This window comes from Seriola aureovittata, chromosome 19 (assembly GCF_021018895.1).
Source record: "Seriola aureovittata isolate HTS-2021-v1 ecotype China chromosome 19, ASM2101889v1, whole genome shotgun sequence".
In the NCBI taxonomy this organism is placed as follows: Eukaryota; Metazoa; Chordata; class Actinopteri; order Carangiformes; family Carangidae; genus Seriola; species Seriola aureovittata.
In genome coordinates, this window is record NC_079382.1 from 17,116,961 (window position 1) to 17,130,460 (window position 13,500).

General features: G+C 41.0%; 1 protein-coding gene across 6 annotated transcripts in view; it reads left to right on the top strand.

The window, feature by feature from the left end:
- The window catches only part of lama2 (laminin, alpha 2), a 181,029-nt gene that overhangs the window by 50,408 nt on the left and 117,121 nt on the right, over positions 1–13,500 (top strand). For all 6 annotated transcript variants that reach the window (XM_056404736.1, XM_056404734.1, XM_056404735.1 and 3 more), the window contains exons 6-13: positions 3,191–3,370; positions 4,117–4,206; positions 6,541–6,658; positions 8,412–8,590; positions 8,696–8,795; positions 9,344–9,401; positions 10,309–10,411; positions 10,629–10,769. In XM_056404736.1, coding sequence (XP_056260711.1) covers positions 3,191–3,370; positions 4,117–4,206; positions 6,541–6,658; positions 8,412–8,590; positions 8,696–8,795; positions 9,344–9,401; positions 10,309–10,411; positions 10,629–10,769 — 969 coding nt within the window. The remainder of the gene's footprint in view (positions 1–3,190; positions 3,371–4,116; positions 4,207–6,540; positions 6,659–8,411; positions 8,591–8,695; positions 8,796–9,343; positions 9,402–10,308; positions 10,412–10,628; positions 10,770–13,500) is intronic.

Here is a 13,500-nt window from a genome sequence, read left to right on the forward strand (position 1 = left end):
AAGGGGGGGGATGCACAGTTCTGGTTGTAGTTGTAATGTTGAACCAAAAGCCGGATGCAGAGACAGAGCAGAGAAAGTAAAAGGCAGTTTCTTTAATCAAAAACAGAATCACGAACAGGGAAGCAGTTGGAGAAAGCTAACAAATCCAAAAAGGGTTTTCAGCGGGCAGAGATCATAGGCAGGCAAGCAGGACAAAAGTTGTGAGGCAAATAAGATGACCTTGGAAAGAGAGTTATCTGATGGAGCGGTGTATATAAGCGACTGATTAGGGGGAATGAGGGCAGGTGGGACTGAGGTCTGCAGGGGAGGAGATGTTAGGGCTACAATAGCAGGCATGAACAATAAGCAGAGAATGTGATAATGAATTAAGAAGAATGTCAGGTCATGACACCAGGTCAAACTGTATAAAATCAACACAAACATCATATAGAAGAAAGTAAGTTATATTCATATACGTAAATGCAACAGTCCAGTATTCAGAGCATAAAAAATATGAAATGCTACTTGCTGCTTTTCAAAATGAACAAGTAGAAAAGAAGAAGAAGTGGGTGTGTTTCTTTTTGGATGTGTGCAACTGTTGATATAATCGATTACATTTGGGTTGTGATTTATTGATAACACACTCACACAACACTGATTCACACATGTGCACACCACTGTTTACTGTTATGTTGTTGCTTTGATCAGCTGTGTGTTTGGTTGCACCCAGTAAGAACAGAGGGGCAAGCCTGCTATAACTGACATTAATGAAGAGAAAGAGGACTGCAGAACACACGCACACACACGCTACAGTGAAAATAAACTAATCACACATCTACATCTCCCACACAGGCCTCTAAGTGTAGATGCCTGTCTTGAATATGTGTACACATTTGCATGGGTGATGGTGTGTGAGCTTGCACATGCCTGCATGCATGTGTGTTAAGTGTGTGTCTTCTTGTGTGTTTGCACTGTATATGTGTCTGTGTCCTGCGGGGGAGCGCTAGAGGGGGTGCGAGCTGGAAGATGTCAAGAGCTGCAAGTAACGATGGAGGTGTTTGTGTGTGTGTGTGTGTGTGTGTGTGTGTGTGTGTGTGTGTGTGTGTGTGTGTGTGTGTGTGTGTGTGTGTGTGTGTGTGTGCATGCGTGTGTGTGTGTGGTTGACAGCTCCCTAGCCGTCTGATCACAGTGAAACCATAATGAGTCGTAGGCGATGTGTCACTGCATCGCACACACATTCACAATGTCACCCCATCTCACACACACACAGACACAGACACTCGCATGCATGCATGCACACACATACACAACCATCTCCATCGTCACTTCCAAGTGTGCAGCTTACACCCATCAAGTGTTCCCCCTTGACACACATACACACACACAGGCACATTCGGTCAGCCCACTCTGTGAGACTTTTTTCTAGGTGCCAAATGTTGCTTTTGGCCACATTAGGGAGACAGACAGATGGACAGTCAGATAGACAGAACCTCACTCTCCTTATTATGTGGCCGCCTGTTGATAATTGGTGATACAGAATATAAATTCATGCTTACTCTACTTCTACACTGATTTCAAGACAACATATACTGTCAATTTGTTTGGTAGACAAAATGAAAATTTCTGCTGTTGTCCATGTCATGAGGTGTTGTCATGCAGCGTAGCAACAGACTCAGTTGCATCATGTTGAACTATGCCTCCTAAATAATTGCCTGGTATCAGGACATCATTGTCCCTTATCACATACTTAATCATTTAATTGTTTTTGCACAAAAGTTCACTACAAAGCAGTGCTGCTAATTTGACTGCATTCTTCACAACATTGGTGTGGTGTAGCTATTTTAAAATCATGTAGTGCAGAGGAAGGACTTATATTTGATAACAAAGTGCACTCATTGAGAGGACCAGTGAGTGAGCAGAAAAACACTGGGGCTGTAAATATTACTGGATAGGGGGAGAAGAATCACTCACTCACTTATCAGTTCTGGACAGGATTAACATCCCTGACCAAACAAGCCTGTTGTCAGACAAGAATGCCAATACTGGTTTGCCATGGGTACGGCATGCATTTCAACGCACTGCTTTCACTAATCTGTTGATCTATCCATCAGGTTAAACAGAGGACAGAGTACAAGTTTGAGTGATGTTGGTCTGGATCATCTGCTCAATCAGTGATAGTGATAACAGGTGTGCATGATTAGGTCCTCTAAGCAGTGGAAGAAAGGGTGAAACTGCTCTGCAGTAAATCACATTCTGTTAAAGCTGGTCCACTAATGAGTGTCTGTCTGTGCCCAGAGACAAACTGTGATTATCAGCAGTAACAAAAGAATCTGAAAAGAATGCCTTCTCCTTATTGTGTATTCTTTAAAAACTTTGTACCAGTTTCTCTCCCCCTAAAGTTACCTGAGCAGATGGTTTGTTCCAATTTGGTGCGGCTGAGAAGGTAAAAGGCAAATCACTGGTCTGTAGTCGTACAGTAAGGAGGTTGGGTGGCATCTTGCTGTGAGGCTGCAGGGTTTATATGCTGATTGTTTTTGCTTCAGCAAAGTTGTTTTTGTTGAACTCTCTGTTTCATTGGTCACTTTTTGTCACCTTGAACACTTCTTTCTTCTTAACAACAATCCCTTTTTAAAATTTCCATTGTTAGTCACTTGCTATGTCTCTTTATACAGTGTGGTGGTATTACAGTTTCTCCAAGTCCCTTAGAATGATTTAGAAACAGCATTTGGGAGCTATATGGCAAAAGCAGCTTTATCACCACAGAATCCCTGACATTATTCTCTCTTTCCATTTTAAGGTTAGTACTTCTTTAATCAATGGCTACATTTTAAACATCTTTATGAACTTCAGTTATATTATCCAATTAAATCTGCCTTAATACGAACACTGAAAACAAATAACACCATGGTTAAGGCTATTGATAGGTCGTATTTCAAAGTCTTGACTTTCTTTTTGCTAATTTAAGGATAAATGTGTCACTAACACTGCCTACTGTTTAAGAAAAAATAAAGGTTGCTGCTAATCATCTTTCCCCTTCTACCGATCTGTTTATATTTGTTTTCTCTTTGGTTTCACCACAGAGGCGCCGCACTCCTCCAACCATCTGCCGCTACAAGAAACCAGAAAGCACCTTTAATGTTTGTCTAAGCTCAGTGTCTTAGTTTAACTGCTGCTGCGACATGTCAGTATTTATCTGTGTCTCTGTCTATAGATTCACACCTCTTTGATCAATGGCCGTCCCAGCGCAGATGACCCGTCCCCGACCCTGCTGAACTTCACCTCCGCCCGCTACATCAGGCTGGTGTTTCAGCGAATCCGAACACTGAACGCTGACCTCATGACTCTGACACTCCGCGACCACAAAGATATAGATCCCATCGTGACAAGACGGGTGAGGCTCCACACAGACACACAACACTTTCTTTTCTTTTTTTTTCTTTTCTTTTTTCTTTTCTTTTCTTTTCTTTTCTCAAAGGCTTGCCGTTCTTCTCTGTTCTGCTCATCTCTATTTTTTATTTGACGGTTTTATTGATCTCTGATACATCAGAGCTTTACTCCAGTAAAAGCACATCCATGTCAGCTAACATGAATCACTGGGTAGCGCAATTCCTAAATCGTGTAATACCCCCCTGACTTTTTTCCCCTTTGGATCTAAACTGAGCTCATACATGGCCACTCTGGAATCCAATTGGTGGAAATCTGTTGTAATGATGGGGAACTTTATTCACACATATTTCAAAATATCACTGAATTAGCAATGACTCATTAAAATTATAACAGAGAAGATTTTTTATAGCAAATTTAATTAACACCTATGGGATATATTGTTCACTGCAAAAATTTAAAAAAAAATATTGTAATCATGAGATGGCTTAAATGTGAGTACCTTTTAAGAAAACTTAGCAGGTAATGTGACATAAAACCAAAATCTAACTACTTTAAGTAGATTGTTTTGTATAAAATGATTTATAACTGGTGTAGTGTAGCCAAGGTTAGGACATCAGTTTTAGAAGTGACCTGAGATAAGAGCACAGGATCTCTAATCTCTAATAATGCCTCTTAATTTGCTAATATGGTTTTAAAAGCTGTAGTGCTTATTATAACATGTATTGTCCCTTGCTCTCCCTCTCTCCTCAGTACTACTATTCCATTAAGGACATCTCAGTTGGAGGGATGTGTATCTGTTACGGCCACGCTAAAGCCTGCCCACTCAACGCTCTTACAAAGGTAGAATACTTAACTCTTTGTTTCTCTCTCTGTCCAGTTAACAATACCACCAAGGTAATGGAGCTCCTCCATACTGTTGAACAGGAGCAAAGAGCACCCTCAGGCACCAGCTTTTTATCTACTGCCTTATATTGTGTGTGTGTGTGTGTGTCTGTGTGTGTGTCTGTGTGTGTGTCTGTGTGTGTGTCTGTGTGTGTGTGCGCGCCTGCCTGTCTGCAGGGGACACAGGTGACACAGTGAAGCGTTGTCTCCTATGTCACTTCAAACAGAGGAGTGTTTGATACCGGACACCTGATCTTTCTCTTCTCCCACACACACACACACACACACACACACACACACACACACACACACACACATAGAGACACTTGTGTCCTGAGGCTGAACCATGAAGTCTTACCCAGATGTGACAGTGGCGTCTGGTCCCTTGGTGATGATGTCATTGACAATAAGTGATGTCACTGTTGTAAAAAGAGCTCCAGTTTCTCCTGTCTCTGCACCTTCCTTCCAATCCAGATATTTTATGTTGTCTGAGAAAAGCAAACCATTCATTTCAAGATGCCCAAATAAGTCAATCACATACCAATCACATCTATTTTATAATTATTATAAATAATTTTCCAAAACACATTATAGCATTTTCCGTACTTGCATGCAATCATAAGTTTCATCACATATTTTACATTGAATAAAAGTTTTATACAGGGGGAGATTCATCGACTGAATTTAAAACTTGCTTCTGATACATCACACTGAACATTTCTTCCCATTAACTTTTGTCAAACTTGTGTAAGTGTTGAATGATATTGATTTTAAAAAGGGTTCGGGGTTGGTGTAATCACTTGCTCGAACATCTAGGATTTGGTTTTGATGTAAACACACCAAGTCCAAACATTCAAGTGGCACATATACATATATAGGACATAAAGACATGCATGCAGGCTTCCTAGCAATACATTGGAAAAAACCTTTCAAATAAATCTGTGTGCAAAGTGATGTAGGGTTTCAGGGCTAAGATACAAGACCTCAGGGGGTTGATATAGTATTAGGTCCAGTAGATTAATTAATTTTTGTACTTAAAATAATGGATTTTTAAACATGTTATAGGCTGTTATATAATTAGTCATATATAATCTATCTGGCCTAAATATGACACATTATCGACTGCATTCCACTTTTTTTTGGCGTTGATTTTACACACGAAATTTAGCTCCTTTGATACGAGTTCATCCATCCACACAGTAAAGTTGTGGGCAGACGTTCAGAAAGCAGAAAAGGTGGAGACCTGTGAGATGATTTGTTGATGATCGTCTTCAGTACATTTGCTCAGATGCATACTCAGCACAAAGGCAGCCTGAAGCCAGAGTTGTAGCGCTGTGTCTCAGATAAAAGGGGCAAATTCATTTGTGCCAACAAATCCAAACTTGGCTCTCGCTGTGCTATTGTACTTCTCTCCTCTGTTAAATCTGGCACACTCTCCACATTAACCAATTTACAGAAAGTCCTAAATTGAATTACTGAACCTCAAACTTGGCAGGTTTCCTCCTACATTCTGCTTTGACTGTTTAGTTTTGAATTTATTTCTCTCCTGAGAGGGTGCTAGTGAACCCATTTGCTACCGACTGACAATCTGGAAAGTGAACCAAGTTATTTTATTGCAGTTGGCTCTCCTTTGAATACATTGTTTGATAGGCCTTCAATAGGTCATGCATATTGGTAATTACCTGCTCGCAGCTGTCCATTTTTACATAAATGTAAATGTTCTGATCCCTGATGATGTCACCAAATATGACATTTACTCAGCCAAGCATAACCACAATAACTAATTCTTTTATCACCAACCGAAGTTTAAAGTTCTCACACTGCTGGAGAGAAGTGCTCAAGTTGAGGCCAGTACATCCTGACATCACTGTTACTGTAGTGCTTACACATGGAAGACCATATAGCCTCAACCAGGAAAGGGGGAAAAAAAAAAAAATATTTCAACTTGGTGATAAGTTTCTCTAAAAATGAGAATGAAAAACTTTCCTGTAATCTAGGAACCTGGCATTTGTTTCAGAATGTAGTGAAAGCTCCAAGTTCTATGTGGAACTGATCAAATTGTACATGAGTGTTCGCCAGGGCCTGACATTTAGTCATTTTTACTTTAGCAGGAGCTGGACAGATCGTGGAGAAAAAGTGGCTACACTGGAATTCAAACATGACTCATTTTGTTACCATGTTTAACACTCAGTGACATCAGCTTCCAGCTCATGTCTGTTTAATTGACAAATCTGTGAAACTTAGATCTTTTCTGTTAATCTGTAAATTTCCTGTATTTGTGTGTGGTTGTAGAGATTTAGCTGTGAATGTGAACACAATACATGCGGGGAGAGCTGTGATCGTTGTTGCCCTGGTTACCACCAGCAGCCCTGGATGGCAGGAACCTTCCTCACTCGACATATCTGTGAAAGTAAGAAAAACAAATTACATGCTACGACCCACAAGTGAACAACAGCCCATCCCCAACACAACTATTCCTACCAAGAGTCCCTACTCCAAATTTCCTAATTTGAAAACATTGTTTTGATACTGTAGATGCCCACATTTACTGTAACTTAGCATATGTACCCACACACCACATGTCAATTGGTAATATGCCTGTAATATTACTACAGCACACCTACAGTTTATGTGAACAGAGGTTTTACAGAACTGAACTCAGAAGCAGTGCACTAAAGTTTACATTCTTGCCAGCCAATCAGGCTCAGTCTTTGATATATGACTGTATGCAGCCATCTAAAGGCACCTTTGCATCCATTAACCTTCATCAACTATGTAGCAGCAGAGCAAAGAGGTTAGAGGCTTCCACCTGTCATCATAAAACTGGTGTTACAACATGTAATCATCATTTTATTTCACACAGGCTAAACCTCCTAACAGGCTCTGTAGTCTCAGTGCCCTGATAACTGCTTCTTCTGTCTTGACACTGACACAGAAAGACAAGACATTAAAGGTCCTGACTGGCACAATAGTAAAAGAACCAGTCATGACGGATTCAGCCCATTCAGGACAGGAGCAGTGTCTCCAAGTACAGCATAACAACCAATCCTTGCTGCACATGAAGGGATGCAGCAGCAGCATTATGCAACCAGGCTCATAATTACTGTAAAAGGTGATCTAAAGCAGGGGATAGAAAACCTCCTGCTGAAATATACTCAACAGGTTAACAGTGCCACTGCCAATCATGAAATGTTCTGAAGGTAAAAGTGGCCTTTCCACCACTGTCAATCCACCAAACAGAGCTGTGAACACTGCCATAATCCTTGTGGAGTAACAGTTGGTATAGGGTCCAGCCTTGCCAAGATTTGTGATGGTGGATGACATTTAATAATACACACATATATATAAAAAAAGATGCTGTGTTGGCTTGTCAAATATGAGTAATCGCATATTTCTGATAGATAACTGGTGGATAACGTTGTAATGTATTCTGTTCAGAGAAGTAAAATATTTCCTTACCTTATAAAATGTTGTGCAGATTTCTCATGAGCCTTCACATTACTAGATCTACTGCTCAAACTGTCCTGTGTATTTCATCATCACACCGGTATGTTAAACGACACATTTCAGGATTTGGTCAGAAGACCTTGCAAGTTAGGGGGCACATATGAGATCCTTGTTTTAGATGCTACAACTTCCTCTCCCTCAACAATTTTAGTTCATGAATCCACAAGATGAAAACTGAACTGTGGAAGTTAGGTTGTCAAAATAAAAGAAGGTCATGGTCCTCATGGTCCGGAGTTATAAGTGTTTGATTGGAGACTTTTCCTAGAGTAAAAGTTCAAATCCAAGTTTCTCTTCAAAATTCAAAGTAAACACTTTCCTCTTATTTGTAGAAGCTTAGTAGCAAACAGGGCTAATGCCAGGCTCTAACTAACCACCATAGGAAATGGACAAGATAAATGAAAGGAGAGACCCACTTTTTCTTTCTGAAGCCAAAGAGATAAAACGCTGCTCATGGTCACTGGGTGAACCTCAGGGTACTGTCCCCAAAACAGGATTTGGTGTTTTTCTAAGCTCTTATATGGAAGAGGTAAATGGATTTTAAAAAGCGGCCCTTTTTGCTTCATGCTCAGTATTTGGATGGAGAGGGTGGGGGCGGGTCTCAACAATCCCATCAAACACAGCATTGCAGCACCAAGTTTTTGTGTATTTGTTTTCAGAGTGTAACTGCCATGGCAAGGCGGAGGAGTGCTACTTTAATCACACTGTAGCAGACTTATCACTCAGCCTGGACACCCACGGAAAATACAGAGGGGGTGGCGTTTGTACTGGTTGCCGTGACAACACAGCAGGCATCAACTGTCAGACCTGCGCGACTGGATACTACAGACCTGCTGGGGTAGGTCACATACGCATGTGTCTCTGTGCTTTATGTGAAATTCATCATCATGATTGTGCGATTATTAATGTGTTTGAAAAATGTGTGTCATCTACACCTGGCCAGGTGAGCGCTGAGGAGGAGAACCCCTGCATCCCTTGCTCTTGTGACCCACACGGTTCTGTCAGCCAGGCGTGTGTCGCTGATTCAAGCCAGGCTACGCCCAGTATGGACATACACTTCATCTTTTTATTCTTTCTGTTTGTCCTTGTGTCTGTCTTTGTGGATATCATTTATGTCTTTGAATATGCATAATTTTAACCGCTCATTAGACACACATACAAAATTTTATTGTGAATGTAAGCACACGTTTCACATTTTAATTTCAAAGAGCTACTTCAGTAGCTCCAACATTTCATCAATTCAGTCCAGCTTGATTTCCTATGGGGTTGGGGTTAGTCAAGTTCAGCTGTGTGCACAAACGCGTCTCTTATTGAAAACTGTCTTTAGCAGAACAGAACTATTTATATTAGAGATAATTTTACTCCCCTTTGTTTTTCTTACTGTTTTTATGTCTAGAAAGTGAAGCTATTCTAGGTGCAGCCTCTTCAAAGAGATACTCATTTCACTCACACTGTTGTTTTTTTAAATGTGTCCCTGTGTGTGTGTGTGTGTGTGTGTGTCCCTGTGTGTGTGTGTGTGTGTGTGTGTGTGTGTGTGTCTGTGTCTGTGTGTGTGTGTGTGTCTCTCTCTCTCTCTCTGTGTGATTGACAGCCCAGCCAGCAGGGTCATGCCGGTGTAAGGAGAGTTTTGGGGGTCTGCGATGTGACAGGTGAGACACGCAGACATACACACACACACACATACAGAAAGAGATAGAGACACATTGTGACAGGTGAGCAGAACCTTTCAGCTGTTGTCTGTTCCAATTAATGTTTGGAAATTGCCAGAAAGTTTCCATTAAGATCTTTGATGATATTTATTATAATACATCATGACACTTGGTTTTGTACCTTACACTATGTAATGAGGTCACTAAATGTATAAATGCCTGAGGCATACTTTCTTCACATTTTGATTAGCTGTTTTTCTTTGACTGTAACTTTGAGATTTCTTTGATAATATCTTTCACATACTTGAATCCCTAATAGACCTGAACACAGCCTGAGATTATCAAGAAAATTCTTGTCATTATCAGGTTAAGATCACAATGTGTGACTCAAAAGAAATAGAAAAAACAAGAAATTTTTCAATCTAACCTTTAAATCTGTCAACAGACTGCTTCATCTTAATTTGTTGATCAGCTGTTGCATTATCTTTATGTTTTATTGCAATAATTCCCACTGGAATGAATCAACTTCTCTGTGGACATCGTTCAGGTTTAATGTAATCCAGCCTCAAAGCTGATACAACTTTTCCTCTAACTTTTTAATGACCTGCCCTCAGATCGCCAGCAGCATGAGCATCATCTTTTAGATCACTTCTCAAAATGCGCTTCGGTTCACTCACTCTGTTAATTAGGAAGTTGTTTCTTTGTGTATTTCCTGTGAGATTGTACGTACATGCATGTCATACATGGGACGAGGTCAGAACTAAAGGTTCAGTGACTGACTCAGACCAGTTTGATCAGGATGTGGACACAGTGGTTGTTTAGAATTGACCCCCTGACCTTCCAGCTGTGGGGCGACCTCTTATCACTTTCACCTTTATTTTTTGTCATTAAACTCATTTGTCTCCAGGTGCGCTGTCGGATATATGGGCTACCCGTCCTGTCAACGCTGTAACTGCAGTGTGGAAGGGAGCACAAACGATGACCCATGTATAACACCCTGCATGTGCAAGGTACACACACACACACACACACACACGCGCAAACTTATTTGCACACGAATAATGACAAGTACTCTGCACTAACCTTACTAGCCCTGTCATCATTATCTTCACCACATTAACACTGCAATAACATGACTTGTGCTCATAACGTCACTTTGAGGGCAGCCCATAAACTTTGCTGCATCTTTCATCTCTCTCTCTCCTTCTGTCTGACTTTCTCACGTAGGAAAATGTAGAGGGAGAAAACTGCGACCGCTGTAAACTGGGATTTTACAATCTCCAAGGTGACAATCAACGCGGCTGCGAAAAGTGCTCCTGTATGGGCGTTGCCAGTCAGTGCTCGGCCTCCACCTGGACCTATCAGAATGTAAGCACCTACTGTACACATGTACACTTCTTCTCTGTCGGGCAACCAGTGTCTTTGTTTATTTGAGTCAATCATCGAGATGTTCCCCCTTTTAATCCATTCAAAGCTCTTTTGCTGTTGGATGCTTAAATTGTATCATTCCTGTCCACCAGACTTTTTCTCTGGAAAGATTTACCAGACACCAAAGGTCAGCTTCGAGTACTTGACACAAATTACACTTCACACCATTTGTGGTGTTTACCATTATGGCCCAGTCATACCAGCATTTAAAAAAAAGGCAATTTCAGACCAAATTTAGTGGAATTGCTGCAATAAACAGTGTGAGAAGGCAAAAAGAGTCTGTTCGAAGATTTTCTGTCATCCAGGTCATGGTTATCCAAGAAAGAAAAAATAAATCAGCCACAAGGTCCAAGAAGAACACTGACACTGGGTGGTGAAGAAAAGAAGAAACGCAACAACATTGTGATTCAGTATGTGTCTGGAGTATCTGAGAAATTCAGGAGGATCTTCAACCAGCAACACACTAAGACAAAAACTCGTCCATCCTAAAGATCGCACAATGCAAACTAGTGTATGCAGTCCATTGCAGTGAGGAATACCACAGACCTGTACATCAGTGAAACCAAACAACCACTAAACAAACGCATGGCTCAATACAGGAGGGCATACAGGGAGACTCAGCACTTTACCTACACCTAAAGGATAAGGGACTCTCCTTCAATGACAACCAGGTACATAGTTTAGATAGGGAGGACAGATGGTTTGAAAGAGGAGTAAAAGGCGGCCATCTATGTCAAAGTAGAGAAACGGACAGTGCTGTCCTTTCATCCCTCTCCAGGAGATTTAACAAACACTCACACCTCAGGAGACTCCAATGACTCTAACTGACACCAACAAATCAGGTGACATCAACGGCCTTTATAATGACCCCACAGAGGCTAAATACCTAGATCCTCCTCACCAGTCAGTCAGATTTGAAGAAGCCTCTTGGATAAGAGGTGAAACATCTTAAAGTATCCACAACCAGATGCAGTTGCCCTCGATTCAATTTTTCTTGATGTGTTGAATCTTTTTAGTCCATCTTTGGTGATTTTTTTTTTTCTAATCGATATTAGATATCCTTGACAGTGTTGGCCTCTGAGAGAGCAAAACAGAGGAGGCTATCATGGCCTTTTACTGTGGCTGTGCTGCACCAACACTTTTACACAACCTTACTCTGCTGGAGTAACTACTATTCCACAGGAGGCATGGATTTTAGACATGAGACCTGAGTCATATGTTTGTATGTTCAAGAATCATATATGTACCACTGATATGATGCGTTAACTTATTGTCCAGTTAGCCTCCAAGTTGCCCAGCCTACTAACTGAAACCAAACTTTTGTGACTTATTATCACATTCCCAGCTGACTAGCATGTTTGTGGTGAAATCGCCAGCTACAGTTGTTTACCAGCTAGTCCTGTATCTGTATCCTGTATCTGGCTTTTTGTAACACAGTGAACAATGTTTAGTGATCCTCACAGCAGCACTTATCATATCTGCGCCTGTTTTTTTTTTGTTATGATCCTCCGTTAAATACATGTGCACAAAGGGAGGAGATCCACCTCACTTGACTGACCCAGAAGATGTTTTTCAGATGACAGGCAAACTGCTCTTCCACACTGGTGCAGTTTGATAAATATCCTGCAGGCGTAGAATGCATCCGACACGAGGTGCAAAATGATTAATTAGTCAGGCCCTGAGTTTTTAGAATAGGGAATGTTAAAGGCATCTGGAAATGAATAAAACTGAATCACTGTTATAGGGGGTAGTAGGGTAGTAAGTGTAAAAACAAAGACAAATCTTTGCCACATAGACATTCAAGACAGGGGAGGTGGATGGAGCACAGTTGAGGTAAAAGCAAAGGAGAATTGTGAAAAAGAAAAGAGAGAAGAGGACAAGCCTGGAAAGGGGAAGGGTGGAGACGAGACAAGAGGCAAGGAGGAGGAGAGAGGTGAAAAGAGGAAAACAGTTTTTGACTGACAGGCGGGGTGGGAGAGGAGGGGAGAGGAGACATTGACAGGATGACAGCTCTGATTTAGACACTGATTTTGTGTGTGTGTGTGTGTGTGTGTGTGTGTGTGTGTGTGTGTGTGTGTGTGTGTGTGTGTGTGTGTGTGTGTGTGTGTGTGTGTGTGTGTGTGTGTGTGTGTGTGTAAAAGGCAAAGCCAAGGTCAGGTTAATTGCAACGACAGATGTGTGTCTGACTCTGTCTATTGCTCTCTGTCTCTCTCTCACACACACACACACACTCTCTCTCACTCACACACACACACACACACACACACACACACAATCCTTGTGGAATTGAGAGAAAAAAACACTCTTTCTAGGTGTCAGTTACGAGACTTCCTGGCTGACATGTGACAGATGTACAAAACCTTTAAACGTAAACATATCTTGAGTTTCAGCGTATGCTATACTTGCACCACCTTCATAAATGACATTCAGTTATAGATGTGAATATATCACATCACTGACATTTTGTTTTATTTGTGAAGCTGCATTTTAAATTAAAGTTTACAGGAACAGTAAAAAAATAAATAAAAAAAGTTGCTTTGCTGTCAATTCTGAATAAGCCATTAGAATCCAAACCAACTGATGTAATGATTTTAGTGATTATCTGTTGTTCAGTTCATGAGTCTGTATTTATAAGATTAACTCTGATAGATTAATTTGCTAAAGAGCCTTC